Raw genomic sequence first — 27,890 nt, forward strand, 5'->3', positions numbered from 1 at the left:
GATTTGAAATTATTTTCTTCTTTACCCATGCACATGGAGGTCAAGATGATTAATAGGAAAATTTCAACTTTAGAACACTTTGGTGTATTAGATTTTTGAGGTACACATTACTTTTATAGTACAAGGCTACAACTCATATAAATTTTTTCGCATTCTGAATCTAAAATACATCTTTAAAATAGATTTTGGAGAGATTACCTATTTATGTAGAGACGAGTCAGCCGACTCATATAAACCTTGTTTTTTTTTTTTTCCTCCCTTGTTTGTATTTTTTTATTGCCCCCACCGAGCACTCTTCTTAATGAGAAGCTCTCATGTCCATATCTTGTGGGTCGTGGAAGCGTGCAGAAGTATCGTTTTGATGTGGCTACATCCAACAACACAAAAGAAATTTATTATTTTTATTTAAATATTATCAAACAAAAAATAAAAACTATTTTAATTAAAAAAAAAAGTTGACCAAAATACTCTTAAATTGTTTTAAGGTATTTTGTTCAATCTTTTCGTTCAAATATTTTTTATTATTTTATTATTTATTAAATCTCATATAAATATAATTTTTATAAAATAAAAAATAGAAATTTCTTTTTGGGCCATAAGATGCTATGTTCAATTTGAAGTTTGCTATGACTACTAGTCCAAGCCAATTTTGTGATCCCTCAAGACTAAACTGTACACAGCAGGCAAAATATTTAGACCCCTCCTTCTGCTTTGGCATGAACCACAACCATGGATGCTGGCGAACATCGTCACTGGTATTCAGAGCACTGGGGCGAGCTGGTATCTAAGAAAGTATTTTCTCTCTATAATTCTCTCTCTAAAAAGGGAAAGCCCCAAGGCCGGGAAACTACTGTTTTGGCAGCGTTTCTCCTGTCTTCTCCATCTCATGGTATGACCCAATTTTGCCCTAAAGTTTATGTTGAAAACCCAATTTATAACTGATCGTTGAGATAGTATTGCGTCTATTAAGAACGAAATTTTACTAGATCCAGTGCCAGAGTTAGTGACAGTTTGCAGTTTTTTAGTTCATGCTGTATTATGAATTTTAAAGAAATTTTGTTACACTCAACAAGCATTACCTTTTTTATTCAAGAAAAAAAAGAAAAGAAACATATCATTACCTTATTTTCTCTTGCAGTTTAGACTGTATCTCATTCTCTTTTTCAATTTTGCGGTTGATTTTACGTTGCGAGAATAAGGCTCTTCGTGTTTGGCATGCATTTTGCATTGCATTTTTTTCTGAAATGCAGTCTTCTTCATTTATTTTGCCTTCCTTGCTATGAAAAATATATTTATATTCCTCCTTTTTCTTTTTCTTTTTCTTTTTTTGGGTTATTTCCTTTAGGTTGTATGCTTCATGAAACTCAACACAAGCTTTATCATTCATGTTGATCTGTAAAATAAATCAATAAATAAGTAAACCTTGTCCTGGGTCTGTAATTTTGATTTTCGTGCAATTTTTCTGTTATTTCTTAGCAGAATTGCAAGTTGTAGCAATGGGAACTGGAACCAAGTGTCTTGGGAGCTCACATTTGAGTCGAAATGGTGATGTTGTGAATGATTCACATGCAGAAGCTATTGCACGAAGATGTCTCGTGAGGTTTGACTTGTTTTCAGTTTAACAATTTTGGTTTGCTTGGGGTGACTACAAACATAACTTAGTGAGAAATCTTGAGCATTTACCAATAATAAAAAGCCAAATGCATGAGTATTTATTTTATTAGGAAAATTGATATATGCAGTTCATTGGTAAAGAAATTGAGTGAATATTGATTCCTGTCCATGGGTATGTAAGGGATGTGATGGAATATTAGTTATGCTGTGGCGTCAACAAAGCACAAGAAGGAAAAGAGAACCAGAATTGATATTATACAATCTGATATTATGCATTGAACTTCTTGTTGCTGTTTTTCTTTTCTTTTTTTCATTTTCTTTCCTTTTTTTTTAAAGAGAGCTTGTAATGAGAATCATTTTGAGTGACCTTCATGCAACATAGTTGATACATGAATACCGAATTTAGGTTGAGGTTGATAATATGTCAATTAGGATAGACATAAGGTACAGAAAGAGAATAAATTATATATATTTATTCAGGTTTATTAATTATTTGACTCAAAAGTACAAAAACAGTTACTTACAATGGAGTGATATTGGATATTAAGTTAGGATGTAAGAGAAGCTATATCGGTCAAGCAATACATCATGGTCCCCAGAACAAAAGTGTCCTGACTTGTGGCATTGTGTAATAATTTGTTAAATTAGAACCATAACAAGCTATTAAAATTATTCCTTCAAAGAAAATACTATTCGGATTGGTTTATATTTAACTTCTACCATGATATCATCAAAGTTGGAAGAGCATTTCTGTTCCATTTTTTTATCTATCTTTTGGATGTACTATAACTGTTTAAATAAAATAGAGACCATTACAACGGTTGGAATCCATAATAAGCATATTCGTGTTGGCCTGTGGTCCAAGGCACTTGCTTCCTAGACTCACTCTTCTTAGCCAATCTGTCTGATAATCAGGCACGGAATCGGCCTCTCTTTGTCCTTGAATTGCATCCAAGACACATTAATTAGATGGGGTAGTTCTCAAATTCTTCAACAGTCTGTTGACATCCATGGATGCAAGGGAGTCTCCATGAAGCCATTGAATGGAATTTATGTTTTGGGATTGTATAATTGCATATTATGGTACATGTTGCATACAATCAGCAGTATGATACATGCAATCTACACTACTCATGGTTAATAACAGAGAGTGGGTATAAACTATTTTCCTCCTTGAGTGGACAGAGAGAAATTGTGGCCAATCTCCATAATCCCTTGTTGAGTACTAATGATGGAGATGACATGTAGCAATCATCGGTTTGTTACTTGTATCATAATATAATTTCCTTCAATTTTTTGATATGGTCTTATCATGGTTGGGTTGCATACAGGAGCCACCCTTGTGGGCTAGCGAAATCATTGATAAACATTCTCATTGATGCTAGCACCATGGGGCTTGGCTCCTGCATGAGTGTAACACCCAAGATGGGCTTAGAAATAAAGGGTTTTGAGGATGGATTGGTGTTCTAGTTAGGTTAGGATTTGAGAGATGTAAAGGTTTTGATTTCCTACAGAGTTAGGAAAATAGGGTTATGAGGGTGGTTAGGTCTCCTTGTTCGAATAGGATTGAGGAATTCAATATCTAAATGGGGAAGGCTCGAACATGATGTGATATGGAAGGGTTAGGCGTGATTAGGGCAACAACTGGGGTTAAAATTAGGTGTTCATGGGGTCGAAATTGTTAGAAAATTCCGGGGGTGATTGATAGATTTGAATCTACTTTACGGTTGATAGGCAAGGGGTTTAGGTGATAGGTTTGGGAAATTCTGCTATAATATTACTGCTTGGGAAGGGTCAATTTGATTGGGGACGATAGATTGAGAATTCGATTGTGGGCACTTGTAAAAGGGCAATATGTTACACAAGAGGGGAAAAAAAAGGTTCTAACTTGTTAGAATAACTCTCTCAATCCTAAGGTAGAGTTGTAGAATCACTCTCCGCAAAAACAGTTGAGGAATCATTCTGCGAAGTGAAGGAATCACTCCCAAATATAACCTCACACCAGCTTTTTTTTTTTATTTAAAAAAAAAGTACTGAATTTTTATTCTCAACTTCATTTGATCTAGTCATTGGGTGTTTACTCCTAACTTGGGTGGTGCTTCATGTAATCTACAATTAACTAAAAAAATTAGATTTTGAAATTAGGAAACTAGGAAATATTTAGGTAGCCAAGCATCCAATTAGAGAAACGTTTGTAGTAGGAAACGAAACCTATCAACATTAATAAGAAACTAAGGACTCTGATTCCAAGAAACGAGACCAAGAAACTAACAGTCTTCCTCAAAAAAAAAAAAAACATAAAATAAAGAAATTTTTTACTATTTAATCTTAAGCCCTAATTAGTCCAATTTTCTTCACTAATTATCTGAGCAGCCTTCAAATATGATCTGAAGCCTGAAAAGTCCAAATTAGGAAAAATTCACAGAGTTAAAGGCTGCAATGCTCAAATTTATTCATTTTTAACTTTGAATCACCCCAAACAAACATGCGAGTAAAAGGTTACAACTTCAGAAACATCACTCACCCCCCAAGGACTCAAAATCTGTCTGAAATACTGACTTCTTCAGATAAGTCTTAAGAAATCATGCTCTAATAGATAGATTTTGATGGAATTGCATGTTCCATGAGTTCTGTATTTTGGTGATGGAATATACATGCTAAGGAAATGCTTCCTGCTCACGGCAGGCTGTTCTATGCAGAGATTGTGTGTCTCAATGAAGCCTACAAGAGAAAAGAACGTCTCGGATGTGAACAATTGGGGATTGATGGGAACCTACACTTGCTGTTAGAACTAGTTGGTGATGTGTCTGGTCAAACAAAATATAGAATGAAGCCAGGCTACCGGTTACATCTATATATCTCTCAATTGCCTTGTAACTTATCTTCAATTGTTCACTGACTTTATTATTTGTGTTTGACTGTTTGAGTTCTTTAACGGCATGCATCTGCTATGAGTTTTCATTTTAGTCAAGATCATTGTTTGATCTGATCACATGTTGCTTGTATCTCTTCTTTCTCATTTTATTGTTTTGGTTTTTGAAGGTGGGGATGCTTCCAGTTCCCCTTTGTTGCCAAGAAGGGATTTGCTCCAACCAGCAGGGATTTCACACTCTTGTTTCAAAGCTCGAAGTAACAGCAGTGATAATCAGGAAGTACATCCAAATCAGGGCCATTGTAGATCCCCTGACAGTAATCATAGCTACTATGACAATAACTGTGAATCTTCAGGAAAATCCTCTGCTGAATTTTGGGAAAGCTTTTCTAAAACTGGACTCCAAACACCATATAGGGGAGTTGCTAATAAAAGTGATAAAGAAATAACAGACAGAATAGATGGAGAGATAGTTGGCAGACTTTTGCCTCGAGATCGTAATGGTGCCATTTCTTCTACTATGACTCCTGAATATTTGTTGAGGGGGTTGGAAAGTAGTAGGTCGCATAGAACCGATAATTTGACAAATGATGTAGATGGAGTTTTTGCCGTTCCTTCCCATTCGCTGGTTGATTTGCATGGCCTGGGAATGGTTAGAAGAAAACCTGGTCGTGGTGAAACAACTCTTTCTGTAAGCTGCTCAGACAAGATTGCCCGCTGGAATGTTCTTGGCCTTCAAGGTTTGTTCTTTTCTATTTTCATTCATCTATCAGGGACTTATACTTTGATTAGATTGCAGCTTGTATTAACATCTATTTTATAGGAAGAAAGTGTACTATAATCAAATGAATTATTGAAAACCACATTGAATCGTCATCGATGGTCAATGAAATGATTAACAGTGGTGGAGAGAGTGGGACCCACCAGAACAGGCTTGTCTGTGTCCCACTTTTCACCCATCACCATCCATTTCATTGTACGAATATGACTCTAATGGACTATGGTTCTCTATTTATCCTTTTGATAGACAACTCATGCATCATATTAAAAGAATGAAATCATCTTGTTTTGAATTGAGGGAACCGCACCTCATATCTAATACTACCTATAGGTTTTGCTTGGTTTATGACCCTTCATTGGATGATAGAAACTTAAGCAAAAGGTGCATTTAAATGAACCACATTTTGAGGTGTGCCTCAAAGTGTCTCCATATCAGGTCCTCCCTCATTCATTGATATTTCTTATGAAGTTCCTTATGCGGGGACTATATATTTGGCTATGGGCACATGCATGCATATGCATGTGATGCATGCATCAGTGTTACCTCGACTCTTCCCTTGAGGCTCTGTAGACACGTGGGTTATGCGTGTGATGGTATCCCAGTCATATAGTATGTGTCGACACATCTCATAGAAGTGTCATCTGAGTGGACACTGCATATCCCATTTTGTTACAAGGGAAAAAGGCCATACTACTCATGTGACATGAGTGAGGTACCTCCACATGACTAGTCATAATTGTTACTCACATGGCTTTGAATAATGACCTGTGGGCCATGCATGACTGAATGATGTCATGACACCAGACGGGCCTTAGAGTGATAACCAATAGGATTGAAGTGAAGACCGCAAAATACCTTCCTAGTGGCTCGAACCCAAGATGGCTTGATTCTAGGCAGTCACTCTGCTGGTGGCTCGAATCCAAGATGGCTTGATTAAAAACAAAGTTCGTAATGGTTTTTTTATGCAGCACTGTACCACTCATTGTATGATATGTTAATAGATAATTTTTTTAATAGAATAGTTTTATTCAAATTTTCTATGATATTCTAGTGTAACACATTTTATCTTATTTAACAAAATACTATTTTAACTTTGCGAACTTCTTTATTTTTTTATTTTATATATATATATATATATATAAAGAAAATTGTTTATAGGAATGTACGGACGTTTTGGGAAGTACTGGCTATTTGGTCTGACATACTACACACACTGCCTCTGACACTTACTAGACATCGATATCCGTGTCGGAGTCTATGTAACACTAGTGCGCATATGTATGTTTGTATGCATGTTATATTAATATGCAGATATCTTTCTCTTTATAGGTATTGTTTTATTTCTAATGATCCTCACTTCCTCCTACTGGTTGCTAGGATCTTTACTCTCTCATTTTATTCAGCATCCGATATATATATCTTCAATCACAATTGGGCAACCAGCTTGCGAGAATGCTGAAGGGTTGAATCTAGAGAATCACTTAGCAGAATCTCTTTATCGTCGTGTTCTTCCAATATCAAAGGAGTTGCAGAGTCCTTTCAAACTGAACAATGTCTGTATGCTATCTCTAAGTTATGAAAGAGGAGAATAAAAATCAAGCTAATACTTATCTTTTGGCAGCTGAAGTTTTTTCAAGCTCCGGTTCCACCAAAGGAATTTCTTCAAGTTCAATGTTCCACTAGCATACCTATTTTAACATGCGGGTATGTTAAACTTTCCTATATGTTGTGTAATATTTGAAGAAATTTTGATACTTTGCTGTGTGATGTGAGATAAACCTGAACATATCCACATGGGAAATCACAATATAGCCCAATCACCAATGGACTATGGAAAAACCATAGTCTATTGGATAGTGACTGTCCACTGAAACGATAGATACAAAGGGATAGAATAGAGAGAAAGTTAGACCCGCGAGAAAATTTGTGGGTCCCACTCTCTTTCCCCATCTCAGTTTATCAACAGATGGCCATTGCCCTAATGGACTATGGTTTTTCATAGTCCCTTGGTAAATAGTATGCTCAACACTTCTCATTATATGCTGTTGATATGTTTTTTGAATTGACATTTTGTTGTATGATGTGGATGAAAATCAAAATATCTACTTTACCTAGTACTTACTCCAGTAATGTTTTAAATAAATAGTAAGTATTGCGAGGATCAGAGTTGTGTTTGTTAGTGCTTTATGAGTAATTGAAAAAGATGAGTAATTTAATTTATTGATCTTAATGATTCGTGAGTTCTTAGTGATTAGATCTTTTTTCTTTATTTGGTTCGATGTTCCAAATTGTTTCAATTATTACAAATAATTTCATTTTTAATCTTAATGATTCATGACTTCTGATTACTTGGACTTTCTTGTGGTAGATATTCTATCTGCTGGAATAGATTGGACTTGCATGAGGTCATTCTTGGAACTACTGGAAGGAAGCAAGGGACCTCTGTGAAAGGGGCATTATCCCCATCTACAGAGTCTTCTCTATGCAAGTAGGAAGACATAGTTCACATCTGTTGTTGTTTGTCAAATTTATACTTTTTCTGTTGCTCCTTTTGATGAAGGCATTTTTTAAGCTTGCATCCCACATAAATTTCTCAATTTTGGTGTAGATCATTTTTTGGGCCCCTAGGGGTTTTTGTATAGGGCACCCAGTTACTAGGTTTGCCTAAATTTTGTATCTATTCCTTATCTGTATCTCTTTATATCTATTAATACAGTAGTCAACTTGATATATATATATACACACACACAAAGAGACCATTTATCTTTTGTACATGGAGATCACAATCATTTTTGTCCCTTAAATTTCAAAATGGGTGGTTGTAAGAGTGTCATTGTCATTGAATAGATACAAAGTTCCAAAAAAAAAAACTTCTCGGACTTCATGACATATCTCAAGCCATCCAATTTGACAACTAATGAGTAAGAATGATTGTGACCTCCATGTTCAAATGACAAATGGTCTCTTTGTAGACAATTCCATGATTGTGACGTCCACAAACATGGTTTTCTATAAGTATGGTTGCATTACACTATAATACATGCGTTGCATGAAATCACTGCCCTATATATATATATATATATATATATTCATTCATTCCAAATATAAAGAATAATATGATGATTTTTACTTATGAGAAAAAAGGAATAATATTAATTTATTGAAAAGAAAAGAACAATAAGGTGGTTCAGCATTTGAGCTCATTGTTCTCATTTCTTTGGTGGTTTTTACTCTAGGAAACGGCTTTTGGAGGCTTTTGCTTCACTTGTACGTGCTTCTTCCACCAGATTCAACGTGGAAATGTTTTCTTACCTTGAGCTCAAGGTCATATGTGGTCTTATTCTGTTAATTGCTAGTTTTATTGGCTTACTTTTTTATTTATTCAAGTATGTGGACATGTGTGGGCATGGACATATGAGAGAGAGAGAGAGAGATATCTTTCATGCATGTCTGATTCAATTTACTCCGTACAGGGTGTGGCCAAAGATTACAGAGCTGCTGTCAGAATTTTTAAGAAGAGCCCATGTTTCACAAACTGGTTTCAGAAGCCACCAGATCTTGAGATGTTCTTCTGTTCATCTTGATTGTGAAGGTACTGAAGTCAAAAATAATTATACTGATTTTCTGGCCTGATTAATCATCTTGGTTTAATTTTCTAAACTTTGAATTTGTTATTTCTACATAGCTGTCTGGCCTGTGTCTCTTAACCTTCAGTTGCAACAAAACCAATATCGATAGGAAAATTCGCATTTGGGGCTCATTATGCTACAAATTTTATCACGGTTTTCCGTTTGTGGATCTATTTATTCCAACTGGATGTAAGCTACAAATTTAGATTGTTCATGTCTCTAGTCAAGTATATGTGGGGAAGGGGGGTGGAGGGTTGTTAATTATATGAAAAATTACTTCAAAAATTTAGTCAAACTTAAATAGATTTTATTCTATTTTTTGAATAACCCTAACTTCCATTAGTTGTGTAAAAAAAGATGTAGAAGTTTGTGAACCTTTTTTTTTCCGAAAATGTACAAGTATGTAAACTATTCCATTCACAAATTTGAATCTATGTGAAACAGACTGTACAAAAATGAAAAATCTGTCACAAATAGAGAAGAGCCCACAACTTACTTTGTTGTTGGTTTCCCTACATGAATGTATCACATTGAAGATTTTTTTGAAAAAGTTAACAATTAAAATGATGTAAGTGTACAAAAAATGAGTTTGCTGGAATCCGGAAATGAGTTTCCTGGACCGAGTCTTTAAAAATTCTCTCGGTCACTAGCATTTGAAGCGCCTGACTTTGTGAGGGAGTCGGCCTCTGAATTGCATTGCCGAAATGTGGCTCGAAGAAACTTTTAGTCCTGAAGTGGGATGAGGAATTGAGGGGCCTTACAAAGTGTAAATACCTCATCTAATTCAATTTTTGTCTGTTCCTGTAGTAGATAGCAATCTGATTAAAAATATGTAATAGGAAGTCTAATTTAAAAAAGAAACTATATGTTTAATATGTACTTCATATTTGTTCAAAGTTAGGACTAAATATGTTGGATATGTTTATACGGAATATAAAATAATATTACATATGGGTACTTTTATGCATTTCCATGTATAGACCCATTTTTAACCTAATTTCTGTTACCTTTATAGGTGGGAAACTTTTACATGTGGCACTACCTAGGGTGTGGTTTGTAAGGCTCTAAACAATCGAAGTAGAGCACACCTTCAAATAGTGTCTGAGAGATATGGTTTCAATTCTGGAAATCTTTGCCAGCCTTAAAATATATTTTCATTTCTAATTATAAAATTTTAAGCTTCAAAAATGGTTTAGATCAAGCATATCTATAAAACTCTTGAAAATTGATGGTCAAAAAATGCATTACAAGATGTACTATTTCCAAAATTTGAAATCCATTTTTTTTCTGTTGTCCAGGCATCTTGATGTCGAGATGATCAATTTGAGGATATTTGGAGATCAAAGTAACCTCTTCTAGTGAAATTTTTTAGGTGCCCTCTAATTTGATTGTTTAGAGCCTCGTGCTCTATGTAAACTTTTTCCATATAAAATATATGCGACTCTATTCGTAGTTGTCCGATTTCGAAGGATAGTTGGGAGAACTTTAGCCATATTATTCCAAGTTAGTTTCTAAGCGTTTTATCTTAGTTAGATGGATAAGAGAATTTTATTTTTGTTTTTTTGCTCAATAATTTATTTTATAGTGAAATTTGGGTTGTGCACACTTCACCCAGGATGCACCTGATAAAAATGATAAAAATAAAAAAAGATGTTCTTGATGGAAAAATGACCTGATTGCCACTAGAACCATTTTAATAAAAGTAAGTCCAGTTCTTTTATGTTTTCCAAGTGCGCCCCATAAGTGAAGGCACACCCCAATTTTAATGTAAACCTGACTTGTAAAGGAAAGTTTACAAATAAATCTGTTGGTAGGACCCCACGCCTTAGTCACCATGATTTTCATTTCTGCTGAAACCAATCTATTAACACTTTCGAAAAACTAACTCCTAAATTATTTGAAAAAAACGGGTTGGGGTCTGTCTAAATTACCCCAAAAAAAGAAAACGGAATGTTGGGAAAAGGAGTCACATATTTGTTTTGTACGTGAGTGGCTCCACGTGTAAAGGTTTATGTAACCAATGGTCTAAGCATGGACCAGAAATTATCAGGCATTGGCTTAATGGGCAAAAGGCTTTTTGAAATCTTTAATAGGGGCATATATTTGTGTGATCCATTTTAACCAACGTCAAATAGTTGGGATAAGGCTCTGATGATAATGATGAGACGACTGTTTTCATATATATGGTTTATTCAAGTAGACTTTAGGTTCCTTTATGTTGAATATAACTCTATGTTATTATGTATTATTTAGCTTCTCAAACACGATAAGGCATAGATTAAGAAACGTCGATAAACTTCAATGTAAAATCTTTTGCAATTTATAATTCATATATGGACTAATATTTCAAAAAAAAATTCTTTTACAGACTGCAAGAACAATCGTGGCATGAAAGAAGTGTTAATAGCCTCTGGTTTGTCATGGAGAGTTCCTTGTCCTATAAGCCTGCAAGCCCGGCATGATGATTGCAATTGAAAATTCAGTTCAAATGCCAACCATTATCTTAAACACACAAGGTCACCCAAACATTTCAGAAATAATTAGGGGTATTTGCATCTTGGCCTTGAAGCAATTCAATTCAAACTCAAAAGAAGTTTGTGCATTACTAATCGAAGTATCAAAACAAGTGCAAGACCATGTGATCTGATCACCACATGAGTATGTGTGTGAGCAGTAGAATACAACGCTACAATGCCCATAGCAGTTTCTTCACAATACGATCCATAAACTGGAGACATGCATGGCTCCAGGGCCTTCTGACAGCTAGAACAAAGAAAAAACCTCCAAATCCTATGCCGAAACCCATACCTGCACTCACATCAATCCCAAATACATCATCATCATCTTCATTATGGATAGCAGTCAACACTTGGGTAGGGACTTCACATTTTTTAAGAAGCGAAAATCCACAAAGATATGGGTTCCCAGAATATGTCGATTCATGAAAAGTTTCCATTTGATTGCTGGAGGGAATGGGTCCTGATAAGTTGTTATTTGAAAAGTTTAAATAGCTTAAGAATGTCAGGGACGAGATTCCTTGTGGGACACCACCTGAAAGTAGATCGTTCGAAAGGTCTAGTGATTCCAGCTCCTTTAGTGCTCTGCTCTTTTTGGGGATATTCCCAGTTAGGTGATTTCTGGACAGGTTTAGCACGATCAAGCCTACCAAGCTGGTTAACTCTTCCGGGATAATCCCGACAATATTATTACTGGAAATGTCCATGTTGTTGCGATGACAACCTTTTGCTCATAATACTTCATGACAATCATTTCCTCATTATACTTTCCATAGGAACTGCTATGGACATCTCTTAGCTTGATTGCCATTGATGTGAAGTTGTCAAATGTCCGAGGGATCTCACCTGATAAATTATTTACTGCAAGGGCCAAGACTTGAAGAGAACACAAGCGTGCCAGCTCTTGAGAGATTCTCCCTGTAAACTTGTTTGATCGTAAACGGAGAATGCGTAGTGATGAGAAGCTTTCACCAATCCAAGTAGGAATAACATCTGAGAATCCATTCTCACCAAATTCGATAATCTATAAACCAGAACAGTTTCTCAAGGATGAAGGGATCTCTCCTGATAGGCTATTGTTGCTCAAGCGCAGTGTCTGAAGGATCCCTAAATGCTCGAGCGACAATGGAATGCCTCCGAGCATATTATTGTTGCTCAAGTCCAGTGCTACAAGCGACTTACAATTCCCCAAGCTAGAAGGGATAAGTACAATTCCCCAAGCTAGAAGGGATAACACCACTTAACCTGTTTCCCGAAAAATCGAAGACAATCAGATTGGTCATGTTTCCCACAGAGTTGGGAATGGTTCCCATGATGTGGTTATTAAATATCAGAAAGTATTCGATATTGGGTAGTGAGGTGGGGATGGTACCAGTGAAGTTGTTCCCAGAAAGGTTGAGAAGTCAAATCTCTCATCTTGTGAATAGTGGAAGGAATTGTTCCCACCATATGGTTATCTGCTACAGATAGGAAATTTAGACTCGGCATTGTTTCACCAATGTTCTCTGGAATGTTGCCAGAAAATCGCTTCCCAGACAAGTCAACAAACATTAGATCGGAATGGACACTGAAAGCCTCAAAAACATTCCCCTCGAGATGGTTATTGTCGACTACGAACCAGGTCAAACTCGTACAGTTCTTCAAATCTTCTGGCAGGGGCCCCGAGAAATTGTTGCGGGCGGCTGAGAAATTTATGTCCTTATTCCCTCTACAAATTCCCAAAGGTAGTGTACCCTAGAAGCTATTGAAAGACAAGTCAGCCCGGAACAATTGAATGTGCTCAAAAATATCTACTGGAATGGTGCCAGAGAACACATTGCTTTCGATAAAGAACATTTCCAGCTTCCAGAGGCGGGATAATGTTCCTGGCAATGAGCCTCCGAGGGTGTTATTCGACACATCGAGAGATGTTAACGATCCCAAGTTTCCAATCTCAGAAGGAAGAGCTCCTGAGAGTTGGTTCCAATAGAAGGAGGAATGGGGCCATATAGAAGGTTCATAGAGAGAGATTTCAACCAACTCTTTCATATCTCCTATTTGTGGTGGGATGTTCGAACTCAAATTGCAAGTACTAATATCCAGTCTCTGAAGCTTTGGGAGCTGGCCAAGAGAACCAGGGATAGGCCCTACTAAAAGTGGGTTTTCATAGAGTTCAAGTATTTGGAGAGAGAACACAAAACTTAGTTGTTCAGGAATTGGACCAGTGAAGGAGTTGTAACCGAGTCAAAGATCACAAAGCTTAGTAAGGTAGGATTTGAAGTTTTCTGAGACCAGAAAAGAACATATTCGGGATTGAACCAGATAATTCATTATGACACAAATCCAAGAAAGTGAGGTTCGAAAGACTGCCAATATCTGGCGGAATCATTCCTTGAAGAGAATTCCAGCTGAGATCGAGGTGGACTAAATGGCATAACAAGGAGAAGTTAAATTGACCGAGAGTACCTTCGAGATTTGAATTCGAGAGGCTTATCTCAATTACACTTCCCTCATCGCTGCATTGAATGCCAAACCAGCCACATTGGTGGGTTTTATTGTTGGTCTTTAAAACCCATGAATACAAGGTCTGATTTTTCAGACTGGTTTTCCAATTCAAAAGTGAGAGCATAACCTTTTGTGATGACAGGATTTAGAAGCAGTGTGCTGGGGCTCGGCTGAGTACACTCTGATTGGGCCAAGTAACTCGGACAAATGCAAGTTCTTAGCGAATTAGGTGTACAACTCGCCAGGCTGAAGTAAATGTTAAAAAATATTAATAAAAATTAAAATATATAAAAGATAAGAAAACACTAGCATAATGGTTAGAAATATTTATTTAAAAGATTTTGACAGTTTTTAGGATCATTTGGATATTTTCATATTTTTCACTTTTTTCTAAATTTTCCCGTAGTATTCACGGTATAAATCCACTTTTTCAATAATGCATCTTTTATCCCTTTCTTCATCTTATTTTATCTCGTATTGATTCTGTCAATCCTTTTTAACTTTTCTTATTTTTAAAATTGTTTTGAGATTTTCCCCTCTTTTTAAGCTTTTTTTCTATTTTTTTTTGGGGTTTACCTAACTCGATCGAGTTACTTAACTCGGCCATCGGCTGAGTACGAGCTCCATGGCTGAGCCGAGTATGAGTGCCTTAGCGGAGTCAATTTTCTGTGCACTGCTCCGAAGAGCCTTGTTGATGGGGATAAGTCATGATTTTAGTGAAAATTGACTTGGGACTTGCGTAGCTTACTTGAGTTGAACAATGACTTGGAGTCTCCGTACGTTACGGTTAAAGCCACCAAATTCTAATTGGATTAATTGAAAACATAGAAAAAATGTTAGTTTTAAAAATTAATGTCTTTGGTCTATATACATAGTATGAGGATGGGGTGAGGTACTCGTATATTTGGTGAGGGATTGGTGAACGAGAAAAGAAGGACATTTTGGGTATTGTGATGTGAAATTTATGAATTAAGTTTTGACATTGTTTTAGGATTGGAGTGTTGGGTTTATGTGGCTTTTAAAGGCCTTATGAAAGCTTGTATGAACATTTTATATAGTCAAACATAAATTCAGTGGGAGTATGGTCTTTTTGTGGACCATACTGGGCAAATGCAATTTGTCGATACTCGAACTAGGTTCAACGTGTTAGGTCAGCTAAGTTGGAAAAAACCAAAGATACATGGGCATAGGGATCTACCAAGAAGGATATAATGGGTTAGGCCTTGATGAGGTCGAAGTATGTCAAGATGCAAGAGGGACTGTGTGGCCTTTGCATATGATGAATAACTTTTAGAGACATGGCTAAAACCCTCATCATTATATCATATAGATAGCTGTATTGAGATTCACCAATGAATGTGAAGCGTGTATATATGCGAAAGATTACCTCTATGCACCATAAAGTCATAGTTGCATCATGGTCTGAATGACCATGATTTTGTCTCTAGGAGAGAACTTGAAATCCATAAACTAGCATTGTTTCCCCTAGTCTATTGGTTGACTTTGGTGGTCCAATTATGAGCCCTTGCAATAGATTGTAAGTCATGGGAACTGTTTGGTCAGTTTGAAAAAGCTAAGTGGATCGTGTTCCGCAGTTGAAAGTGGAGTCCTCCCGTATATTTGAATCCCATCAAAATTAATTAGTTTTAATTAATTTTACGATATATGATTTTTAGAATGTTTATTTGAATTTTTATGAATCGTCTGATATTTTATTTTTGTCATTTAGATTTATAAATTAAGATAAATTAATTTTTCAATGTTTTAAATAAAATATAATATTTACAAATTTTAAATACAAAATAAAATATATTTTAAAATTATATGGGACCCTCTATAAATATATGATCCAATTTAGAACATGTGGGATTCAGTAGGGCCCATGTGGCCCCACCTATAACACTACCTTGTTAACTTGTTCGCCAAGATTGGGTGATAGTTATCCCCTTATTTGTTGGCTTATCTTTTGTGTATAGCCATTGAGTATTTAAAATATTTAGTAAATCTTTGAATCAATATTGTTTGATCCAAGAAATAAAGATTAGATATATTAAAATATAAATGAAGATATATACCTTTTTTATTTAAAGATTTGATGGGAATAGATTTAGGAAATGGAGGATAAGGCTCTAGCTCACATCTTTGAATCTTGATGGATCAAAAAGATTGATGACTCAAATCTCTCACCCCACAAATATCCCTAGATTGATGGTCCTACGAATTGAGGCAAACCCCAAATGCATAGAAAATCTATAAAAATAGTCTCTCCCACCAAATAAATTCTCTGCACCTATTTTCTCTTCAAGGGTTTCTCTAAAGTTTATCTATCTCTCAAAGATCTCTCTTTAGGTGGCACGCCCCACTTAGGGCTTCAATATCTCTCTCAAGTTTTTCGAAGGAGGCACGTTCCAACCAAAACCTCTCGAAGCCAAGGCAGACATCCCCAAGTTATCTCTCTCTCATTTTTAGTTGGCACGCCCAAGCCAAAGTTAGATTGTGGTGGTTTGATTTTTGGGTAGCAAAGGAAGGATCCCTTGCTAATAGATCTCTCTTTCTCTCTTTGATTTAGTTTTTATCTCTCCAAAGATCAAGCCAAAGGGGTTTGAGTAAGACTAAGGTATTGAGGCTTTTGGTAGTTCGTTCTAAATTGATATTCATACCTCATTGAGAGGTAGTTGGTTCTAATTTGATATCCATATGTCATTGAGAGGGTTTTGTGATATGTAGGAGAGTCAAGAGACTGATCATAGATCTCGTATACCATCAGAAGGAAGAGATTCGGTGTGAGGTGTACTAAGCCTGGTTGAAGTACTCTCAGGCAATTTTACTCCTTTAAATATTTATTTGTGATTTGATATTCTCTTTCCATAAACTAATGAGTTAATGTTTTGATTCAAGGAATTGTATTCGTGGTAGCAAGTGAGAACCGTCAACCGTGTGTCTTTTCTTTAATTTATTTGTGTCAAGAGTTATTTGTATCTAATTGGATATTGTGAGTGGTCTTGCCGGTGTAAGAATAAGAAAAATAAAAAAAAATTTAATTTAGGAAAAATTTTATATAAGGTTGCATCCGTAGAAATACGGATGTATCTCAAAAATTCATCGGAGAAGATTGTTTTAATGTTAACAACCCTCTGGCTGATCATCTCGACATAAATATGTATGAATATGACAAAAAAAAGATTTTGAGTCCCAGAAATAGTGCATCTTACAACACATTATCTAGACCGCCAATTTTCACGATTTTCATAGTTTTGTAGATCTACTTGATTTTAACTATTTTTTGAGTTTATAAATTTATAATTAGATATAAAAATAGATTTTCAGATAATCCTAATAATTTCTTACGCCAAAATTACATATTATGATAGAATTTGGAGGTGTACCTTAATTGGATTGTTTGAGATTGCAACCTTATATAAACCACACCCTTTAATTTATATATACTGTGCTTGATCGCATAGTCCAATTTTATTGGATTGTTTGAGATTGCAACCTTATATAAAATACACCCTTTAATTTATATACACTGTTTGATCACGTAGTCCAACTTTCATGAAGTGTTTAATGCATTTCTAGTGGGTTGTTAAGCAAAAGGTTAATCTCTCTCTCCCGGTTGTTAAGGACCAAAACATTAAACTCTCTCTCTCTCCACTTGTATTCCAAAACTCTGTCCCTGCCTGTCTTCTAAAGTCTCAAGTCTCAAGTCACAACTATGGACTAAGTCCAAGTCCTCTTTGTGTGTCTCTTTGAGATGCAAAGACTTACCAAGCATCCATTTAATGGAGTCTAGACGGCAGGAGTACTTTTGGCTTCATTGGCCAAAAGATATTTTATTCTAGAATGTCCATTTACTCCCTCAGGTATATGCCTCTTAAGCAGCTTTAGCACTTCTAGTTTTAATTTTAGGACCTCAAATTTTGAGATGTAATTTCTTAATCGATAGGTTAACTCTTTTTCTTTCTTTTTTTTATTGAATTGTACCCCTCCATGTACTTGAGAAAATAAAAAAATAATGTCTCGGGATTGAATCGATGTCCAAGTTTTAGATGGTGAGATCTAAATGTTAAAAAACTTAAATTTTTTATTTTATTTATTAAAGTGGTTCCCAAAATTCAATATTAAAAAACTCCTCAATTCAGGGAGTAAAAATAAATTGTACTCCCAAAGGAGGAGCATAGTGTAAGTGCGGGTTCCAATGAGGACCTTGACCTTTTGTGTGGACTCTGCAACTCATAAATAAAATAAAATTTCTTTGGCACTAACCTGCCTGTAGCCATCGGCAAATGGAATAGCGTCATGACTTCCAACTATGATATGTCTATATCATGTGACCTTGAGGGTTTAGGTCAAAAAGCGGAACCCGGTAATATAGTCGATTGTAAAAGGTTTTGCTGCTACTCCTAGCCTACTTTCTATTGGAAAATTATTTCATACGGGTTGGATCCCAAGCCTACCTTTTATTGGTTCTAAAATGAGATTCATATGCTATTGATAAAGTTTTTCCATATATAGGAAAATCAAGAGACCGATCATAGATCCCAAGCATCATCAGAAAGAGGAGACTCAGTGTGGGATGTAGTAAGCCCGGTTGAGATAATCTCCGGTAATTTTACTTTTTCCAAATTTTTACTTGTAATATTGTCATCTCTTCTCATAAAGCAATGAGTTAAGGTTTTGATTTAAGAAATTGTATTCAATAGTGACAGCAAGTGAGAACCGTATTTCTTTTCTTTTATTTATTTGTTTCAAGAGTTATTTATTTGTAATTGGACATTGTGAGTGGTCTTGCCAATGTAAGAATAAGAAAATTTTTAAATTATATACACCCTGATTGGCATGTAGTCCAACTTTCATATGTATCAGAGCTAGATCTATTTGCTTCCCTAGTTATTTATTTCACTATATTTAGTGACTAGAGAATGAAATACAAGAAAGCCCAGGACTTTTGTGGTCAAGTGATACACATCTGGAAGAATTATCGGCATGTTCAAACATCGAAAAAACACTATACATAATAAGGTATTTTGTGCTATTTTGGAACAATGATATGAAAAAGATAATAAGGCATTTATCTTTTGAATACTAAGTGATATTATGTATTTTTTAGAGTAGGATCTACCTGTAAATTTTCCATAGGAGATCCTTGGGAAATTGAAAGTTATGGACACATCAATGAAGGGCGTCAATTCCCGCAAAATCCAAGAACTGTCTATTGGGTTCCATGAATTTTCCCACAAATCATATGATTTTATTTTTAGCTGAAATTCAATTACAACTTATGAAATTGAGTCTACATTAAAAAAAAAATAGTTTCATGAAGAATTGTGGTTTGAAAGATATAGTCAATTTATTGAAGGGTGCGTAAGTGCTATTTTCTATAACAAAAATAGTTTCAATGACTTGGAGGTCATGATTGAATTTATATACTTAACAAAATGTTTATGGCCTACACCAAGTTTCTAAACCATCATTTTGAGTTTAGTTTCTAATAAAAGTTATTTGAGAGAGATATATCTATGGGAAATAAGGAATAAAAATTCTAGATTTGAGAGAGATCATCTTGAATTTTCTACAGTTTGGTGTGTCTTCACTGAGATGTGAATAACTATATTTTTCAAGCCTATTTAACAGAGTGATTTGAGGCCTGTAAAAATATATGTTTTACCATTCTGTTGTACTTTCAAACAAAATAGGTTTGAAAGGAAAACTCTATGAGGGTGGAGAGAAAAAACAATTTTACTAGAGAGTGTTCATCTTGGAATTCTGCATTATGATATATTTATAACGTGAATGTCAATTATTAAATTTTTTTTAAAAAAATATTATTTAGGATTCACACCATGATGTTATGCTTTGATTTTGAGTCTAGCTTTGAACAGAAAAGTTTCAGGAAAAAATCCTTTGTGGATTGAGAGGAACAATTATTTTATTGAGAGGTGCGCAACCCAATTTTTTATTGTGGAAACTATATTGTGATATGAATGTCAATAAATCGAAGACTCACTAAATGTTGTAATTTAAGGATGGAACTGAGCAATATTTTTTTATTTTTTGAATCTATTTCAATACTAAAAAAGTTTCAGAGATAAACTCCTCATGTATTGAGAGATATTGTATTTGTATCATGGGATGTTCATCTTCCATTATGTAATAAATTAAAAGATGTGGCATGTTAAGGTACATCTTTGTACTCCTTATATGGAAACTCTTTTAGGGCTTGTTCAAAAGTTTTATAATGTGCTATGAGTATGATTTATAACAGTAAAACTTCAGAGATAGATAATACAAGGTTGGCGTGATTTGACATTTTAAGGGAAGAGTGTTCAATCTAGGAATCACATAAAGCAGAAGAAACATAATACCTGTAAAAGCATCTTGGTTTTTCCGCAACGTAGGGATTTGTAGAGAGACTTGGTGGAAGCATAGAAACTCTAAAGATCAGTGGGAGAATTAAATTTGTGATCTTTGGAATGACGGGATGAAGAAGAGTATTCATTTATATATGTATAAGATAATCCAAAGGCCGAAGTGGTGGATGCTTCATCGACGTGTAAAGATGATAACTGAGTGATTCTTCATCAGTTGTGTGTTCTTTCAAGTACAAAAAAACTCGTCATCAAGTAAAAAAAAAGAATCAAGAAAACTCAGATACCACACTACATAGTTTTGATGTATGAAATATATCTCACATTACATGGTAAGGTCATATAGGGAAAAGATGATTCAAATTGCTTTTTGTTTTATATTTTAATATACTTCTTTGATTATATTTTGGCTATTCATTTATGAATATGTATGGAGTGTATGAACATTAGGCAATAAGTGCTAACATAATTGAAAGAGCTAATTTTTCTTAATACCTTGTGTTTTAGTACCCCCTTGTGCTTATAAGAACTACTTAAAGTAGTGATAAACATGGAGATGTGGTTTGATCAAGGACTATGAGCCTAAGTATAAAACACGAGAGATGGGTGAGGCTCATTCAAACATGTAAGCACGAAGGGAGTATTCAGATGGAAGCCGGTCTTAGTGACCATCCTCTTAATAGTATCCAGTAATATAATGTCTTGCATGTGATGATGATCTCATGATAAGATCTCCATATTTGCCAAAAAGAAGTGTTATGTTAAGATTTTTATAACCATTTTGTAGTCATGCTTTATTTTGGATAAAATTACAAGATGGACGTTATGATTTGTTTTTGCGGCCATTTACATGACTTGATAGGTAATTAAAGGTGAATGCCTTAAAATGATTAATGAAGACTAAGTATGTATTTTAAATATGATCATTTATGAAAAACCTAAGTCTATGGATATGATTTTGAGAAAACCTCATAGTCTTGCGAGGTCCACTAAGTATTTGAGAAAAATCATTTTTCAAAACCACTGTGCTATTTTATAATTATTGTTTGTGAAAATATATCACATCAAGAGGTTTGATATAATAATAATAATAATAAAATAAAATAAAAAACTTTGGTTCTTGAAAGTATTTTATGTATATGTGAAAGGTATCATTAATCTACACACTATTTTCAATTACCAAAATGTCTTGACTCATGTTTTCATAGTACCGATTATATGACCTGGTTTTGAGTTCTTTGGAATCCTCGATTATCTAAGACCATGAACCATAGAGTATGTCATAGAATGACCATCTTGTTAGGTCTCCTTGGCACGTGATGTGTGGATTAGATAATGTGATTTGTATGAGTTTACAAGCAAGAGACTAGTGTGGTTGATCTTTGTGGTTCGAAAAATAGTTTCTACGAAACCAAACGGGCATTGAGTTATTGTTTGGTATGAGACTTGCTATACTATATCATGACATAGGCTTGTGAATGCTGAGATAATATTTTTTATGTGTTATGTTGAGTGGGAGGTATTAACAATCCCATTGATTATTTTTAGCTACTTGGATATTCAGATATACCGGTATCCTGTTATGAAAGATCCAAATATAGTCAATATTCCAGTAGGAGCACCAGCTTGTGTTTGATGGGCCAGCTAGAACAACATATTGTTGTTCACCCATGAAACTTGGATGTGTGGTGCTAGTTGTATGGCTACATAAAGGAGCAACTTGATTAAAGAATTGCTTTAAGCCCATGAAGAAACGACCCCATGTGATGAGGGTATGTGATGATCTTCTGCGGCAACAGGTCCATAATTCGCGATGCGAAATGCAAGATAGACTAGGACTATGTTCGGGATGAGATCCGAGTATTTTTGCTTCAATCATTGCTCTCACAACCCAACTGTCCAATATGTTTGCCTTTGTTTTTTCAAGTAAAACAGCTTCAGCTTCTTGGTTTATAGACTTTGGTGCTTCTCATCATAAGACAATTAATGAGTCTATTCTACTTAATTGTAAACCATTTTCTGATATTACTCATATTGATGATAGTGCTACTATGAAAATTTCTAAGGTTGGCTCAATTATTACATCATCTGATCTCTCGGATAAATGTTTACCGTGTTCCTTCCATCAATACGAATCTGCTTTTTGTTGGTGAAATTGACTGTTCTAATTGTGATGCGGTTTACTTTGCCTTGGATGTTATGCATAGGATCAACAGTTAGGAGAGCTGATTGGGACTTCACGTACATATAGAGATAAGTATTTTTCTTTCATGGTACTTTTCTTTAATTGTGACCTCTCTTTCTAACAATGTCCTATTTTGTTCTTACACTGCTCGTTCCCTCCCTAAGCATGTCATTCCTCTTTTTAACCGTTCTCTCTCTCTCTCTCTCTCTTGGTAGTAGTGCCCCCAACGCACCATCTCCATTTTCCATTAGGTTGCATATTGTGGATATGCCAATATAGTTTTTTTTTTCTCTGGTGTGCTTATTCAGGATAACAAGAACTTTTGGGAGGATTTGCACATTGCACATGGATGGTTTAAATTTTAAAATGAAGCCAGACATATTCTTCTGGATCTAACCCAGGAAATGCAAATCATAGGATCCAACAGATGAACCTTTTTTATTTTTAAACAGTTAACCATGAATTTTCATTGATGAAATGAAAAGATCAGTACAACAGGATAGGAAGAAGATAAAATCACAAAAGAAGGAAAAGAAAAAAGCAAAGAGGGAAAGAAATGAGAGAAATAAAAATCACGGCTCCACTCCTCTAGCTAGAGCATATCAGCCTCTCCATTTCTCGTTCGAAAGACATGGATGAATTGAACCTCCTGCCCAAGGAGATGAAGATGGATATGCTCCTTTATTTGAGTCCATTGCCAAGGGATGGTGGTTGGGTCTCTACACCACTTAATCACATTAAGAGAATCTCCTTCAATGACCACCCTAAGATAGTCTTCTGCAAGTCTGCTGACTCCATGAAGAAGGACCTACTTCATTGGCGGAGCATGGGTGTAGATTCCCATGATTGGTCCAAATGGTCTAATCAGAGCTATCCCTAAGTAGACCCCCATAATGTGCCACCTAACCATTTCCTCTCACACTACTATCAAAGTTAAGCTTCACCCACTCACTCAGTAGAGGGAACCAACCTCTCACACTACTATCAAAGTTAAGCTTCACCCACTCACTCAGTGGAGGGAACCAACTACTATCCTTAATGACTCTCCTTTTCTTGAAAGTCAAAAGCTCCTTAAAATATGACTAAAAAAACTCCTTTTGGATCTGCATAAAGTGAGGTTAAACCTGGGCCCAACAGACAATAATTTGCAAGATGGAAGAAATAAGATGATCCACACTTCTTGATTTTCCCTCAAAACATCTAGCATTCCTTGCTTTCCAGATGGACCATATGACTGTAGCCGCACTAATACACCACAAGACAAGGCCCAGTTCTGAGAATGAAGAAGTCCAGCCATGCTGGAAAATTTCTTGGATGTGGGAAGGCATAACCCAGAACCAATTACATTTAGCGAGAAGTAAATCCCAAAACTGTAGAGCAAAAGGGCAAGTGAGAAAGACATGAGGCACACTCTCTGCATCTTGTTTACACAAAATGAAAGCATTTACAATGGCCACCCCCTAATGCGCAGTTGGTCTATGGTTAAAATATGCCCCCAACTAAGGAGCCATAAAAAGACTCTCATTCTAAGAGGAGCCTCGTACCCCTGGACCTTTGAATAAAAGAAATTGAGAGAGATAAATCTATCCACTAGTAGGCAATTATACAACGACTTGATTGAGAAAACACCACTGGGTTCCAGTTCCCAAATGACCATGTCCCCTCGGGCAGGAGCAAGACATAAATCATATAACTTGGCCATGAGCTGAGTAAGCAAACTCTCAACCACCAAATTAACCCTTCTAGCAATCAAGCTTAGATTCCAGAAAACGAGACTGCCCTACAAATAAACAATGTCCCCAACTTTGGCACTTTTATGAGAGGATTTGGAGAGAAGCTCTAGATACTGAAGCTTTAGACATCAGCTTCCTAACCATTTGGAATTGCAGAATTGTTCATCCAATCCATCACCAACCAGGATTCTTCTGTAAGCAACCGTAAACTTCAATAATCTTCTTGGACCAGCTCAATAGAACCCATGACCCACAACCTATCACAGAGATTCATGTTTAGTCCATCTAAGTGAGCTAATAAATAAAGATTACACGGTTCTAGTCTATGGCCCCTCAAGCACAAGTCATGTCCCTCTGGACAAATGCACACTGCCGCAATGGTGCACATCTGTCCTTCTGTACATGTACATGTTACAGACATATGGATCACTTCTCAAACATGGTTATCATATATAAATGTTGTGCAATGGCAATTATGAGGATTCGGCCCTCGTCCTCTTAAGCCCGTCAACAACACATAGGGGTTAGGAAGTCTCCTAGCCAACAAACCACCCTAGGCATCTCTCCGACATCATCAAGGGTTAACCCTGCAAATCTTCAATGGTTGTACCTCATACCTTGGGCTAAAGGGTTTTAAGACTCTATCCTAGGCCTGAACCGTTAAACCCGGTTGAGTCATAACATTACAAAACATGCATACGTTCTCAACATACCGTACTTCCGCTAGAGTCACTATATCCCTAGAGTCAAAAGTTTACATGCTCTTGTACGGCCTTTAAATAGCGAAAAAAACCCCAACAACCATATTATAGTAAGAACCTTTTGCATGGAATGTATTTTCACACGTTTATAGGCATGAACCAAATATTTGTAATAGCACTTTCATATGAAAGTATTTTTGTGCAGTATTTACATATGAGCCAATCGTACCCTAAAGAAACCCAAACATTTTTAAAAAAGGCTGGCCGATTCAGAACCTAAATGGAACCCCAATGCGGGCAAAAGGAAAAAGGAAAAAGGAAAAAAAGAGAAATATAAGAGAGAGAGACGTTTGAAACTTTCAAAGCAAAAACCAATAGGCACTCAAAAGTTCCCCAAAAAAATCCAAAAGCTAAGGAGGCTTACAAAATACAAAGCAAGGCGAAAGCCGCTCAAAATTTCTCCAAAATCAATTAAAGGGAGAAAAAAATGACGAAGGTCCTAGAAATTTCAAGTCAATGTTTGTTCGATGTGCTAAACATTCATGGGCGGTAGTATGACAGATCATTGTTAAGGAAATCTCCAAGTAATCCTGAAGGGCCTCGACCATCTGAACTTCAAAAGATAGGTGGTGGAGAAATGAAATTGGACGTCCAAGGAGATTCCAAGAGCCTAACGGGAAATATCTTGCATTTTTTGAGACTAGCATTTTGCTCAAAGACTCAAAAGCACTCGACTTTGGGCTAGGAGACGAGCTGAGATTTGAAGATGAAAGAGTACTTCATGGTTCTGAGTCTTGAAAGTCCCAGCCAAAGGTCTACCAAATCGTAAGACCCATGTTTTTTAAAAATTTTAAAAAAATTTGTATGCATTTTTTTATTTTCAAACCTTATTGAGAAATTTTAGAGATGCTCCACGGTGGATGAATTAACCTTGTTGTCTTTTTTTTGTCTTAACTTTTTTTTTTTTTCGAAACTCCATCTTAGGGGCAATTTCAAGTTGTATGCTTTTGAAGTTTTATAGTTTATAGCACTATTTTTCAAAATCCCTTCTGTTTTTAAATTCTCTAAAAATATTTATCAAAAGAAAGTGTATACAAGTGAATCCAAGCCCAATCTGGTACCAAAACGGGTGCAAATTCACCCTACACGTAATTAACTTATTATACGTGAGGTCCTATTGAATTCCGACCCAAAGGTAATCAGATCTCACTTAAGAGATCAATCCCTCTTTGAATCATCGGTAGTGCCAAATGTAATCACATCAAAGTCGAAAATATTGAAATAAATGCCGAAAGCAAGAACTAGTGCTACAATAGACCGGCCAAGACATCCTGGCTGGGCGAGAATAGAAGCCTCGATCAGAGCCTGATTTGAAAGAATGAACTCTTCGTTTAATGAGTGACTTATTTTGGATGTTGAATGAGTTGGATTGAAGAGGCCAATAAAGTTTTGCGGTTTAATATTAGGTAATTGAGGATAAATGGGTTTCTCCTAGAAATAGGTGATCATGGTTGCTGGAAAATCAAAGTTTGAGGCTCCTAAAAATATACCAGGGCTTAAGGGTTTTGAGGGTTAGGATTATGGTTTAGGTCAGCCTGGGATTTGGGTTTAATTTGATTGTCGTTTAGGGGTAAATTATAAGAGTTAATATAAACAAATGGGTATGAGAAACTAGAAGGTGGTGATCTACACCAATCAAAAGCAACAACTAGCCATGTTGCACCTGCATCGCGTAGTCTACAACTTCTATCCCACAAGTTGTGTCGCGAATGGCTAACTGACTCTGCAAGACGTAGACTTTCTTGATATTTTGATTTTGCGGGTATTTACTTGTCAATTTCGTTCAAATTTACTTTGTTAATTGATTTTCTAAATTTCTCCTTGCTTTCTATCGAAAATCTACCTATTTTGAATATTTATGCTTCCTAAGGCTAGATTTTATGGGTCCTAGGGACAATTTTGGATTATTTTAGGTTGGATTGTAGTTTGGGATGACTGGGGTTTATTGTGGCCTATGGAACCAGTGTGCCCCTAGGGATCGAATGCCTCATTCTAAGGCTTTTTGTATGATTTAAAGAGTCATTTTTATGCCTTACTATCTAAAAATTTAGAGAAAAATGTCAATTTCAAAACTGGGTGTCTACAAAGAGGAGTCAGAAAGCCCGTACATAATGTAACCATGTTTCGACCTTCTCTAAAAGCTTTGAAGAATGAGCTGAAAATCCTTAATAATAAATTTTTTTTTAAAAAAAAAAGGAGTAAGAAAGCCCGTACATAATGTAACCACGTTTTGACCTTCCCTAACAGCTTTGAAGAATGAGCTGAAAATCTTTAATAATTATTTTAAAAAAGAATATAAAAAAAAAAAAAAAAAGAGGAAGAAAACAACCTTTGTAGTAAGAGTCTTACAGTAAACTCTAAACCTAAGAGGGGAAATGGATCAAAGGAACAGTAGACAAGTTTAAAAACCAAAATCGAGAAATTAAGAAAGCATAAGACCATATTCTATGGAATCCTGTTTGGAGAAATAAAGTTCAAGTAAAAAATCCCACCTGCAAGATTCAAAAGTCCCCACCTCTGTTTTATGTGCCTATACCTCGCAGAACAAGGTACAAGGTGCAAGATTCAAAAGTCCCCACCTCTGCTTTATGTGCCTATTCCTCGCAGAACAAGGTACAAGGTGCACAAACAAAGGCACACAAATTTATGTGCCTGTTCCTCGCAGATCAAGGTACAAGATGCACAAACAAGGGCAAGGGCAACAAACTCACAAACAAGGGCAAGGGCAAGGGCAACAGGCACACAAACTAGGGCTAAACCTTGAATAAGGTACATGGTGCACAAACAAGGGCAACAGTAAACCTAGAGGTCTTGCTGAACCCGAACCCGAAACCGAAACCGTAATAATTTTTATGGATACGTAATCAAGGCACAATAAAATTAAATTTTAACTCACATCCGAATCAGTCTCTAATCTAGCCCCAACAGGTTTCTTTTGAGCAATGAG

At 35.8% G+C, this 27,890-nt stretch overlaps 1 protein-coding gene and 1 pseudogene across 51 annotated transcripts; one reads left to right on the forward strand and one right to left on the reverse strand.

Annotated features, from left to right (window-relative positions):
• The first annotated feature begins 692 nt into the window (after window positions 1–692).
• On the forward strand, window positions 693–27,884 carry LOC18423653 (tRNA-specific adenosine deaminase TAD1). 50 transcript variants are annotated; one of them, XR_016061021.1, is made up of 12 exons: window positions 707–889; window positions 1,477–1,600; window positions 4,300–4,487; window positions 4,657–5,226; window positions 6,645–6,820; window positions 6,889–6,971; window positions 7,636–7,755; window positions 8,504–8,591; window positions 8,741–8,859; window positions 11,265–11,769; window positions 18,412–18,502; window positions 22,472–27,884. XR_016061021.1 is itself a non-coding variant. In XM_088874169.1 (10 exons), the coding sequence occupies exons 1-9, from the start codon at window positions 730–732 to the stop codon at window positions 8,849–8,851; spliced, it is 1,620 nt and encodes a 539-aa protein (XP_088730295.1). In that variant the 5' UTR covers window positions 707–729; the 3' UTR covers window positions 8,852–8,859; window positions 22,472–27,884. The 50 variants fall into 50 exon arrangements, 28 of the variants coding, with proteins under 28 accessions (XP_088730305.1, XP_088730303.1, XP_088730301.1 ...); XR_016061023.1 differs by lacking the exon at window positions 11,265–11,769; XR_016061022.1 differs by lacking the exons at window positions 18,412–18,502; window positions 22,472–27,884 and adding an exon at window positions 14,039–14,233 and having other exon boundaries at window positions 11,265–13,936.
• LOC110008201 (uncharacterized) lies at window positions 11,477–14,020 on the reverse strand (annotated as a pseudogene). The gene is made up of 3 exons (XR_016061451.1): window positions 13,149–14,020; window positions 12,909–13,022; window positions 11,477–12,651 (listed from the first exon to the last, which is right to left on the reverse strand). The product of XR_016061451.1 is annotated as an uncharacterized LOC110008201 (transcript).
• Window positions 27,885–27,890: the final 6 nt, after the last annotated feature.

Source organism: Amborella trichopoda, chromosome 8 (genome assembly GCF_054954075.1).
Source record: "Amborella trichopoda isolate Santa Cruz 75 chromosome 8, AtrichopodaSantaCruz75HAP2 v2.0, whole genome shotgun sequence".
In the NCBI taxonomy this organism is placed as follows: Eukaryota; Viridiplantae; Streptophyta; class Magnoliopsida; order Amborellales; family Amborellaceae; genus Amborella; species Amborella trichopoda.

Excerpts from the sequence above, each read along its gene's own strand:
- LOC18423653 (XM_088874169.1), top strand. The coding sequence starts at position 730 with ATGGATGCTGGCGAACATCGTCACTGGTATTCAGAGCACTGGGGCGAG. Across the intron at positions 6,821-6,888 it reads GTCCTTTCAAACTGAACAAT|CTGAAGTTTTTTCAAGCTCC; the intron begins GTCTGTATGCTA and ends ATCTTTTGGCAG. Across the intron at positions 7,756-8,503 it reads ACAGAGTCTTCTCTATGCAA|GAAACGGCTTTTGGAGGCTT; the intron begins GTAGGAAGACAT and ends TTTTTACTCTAG.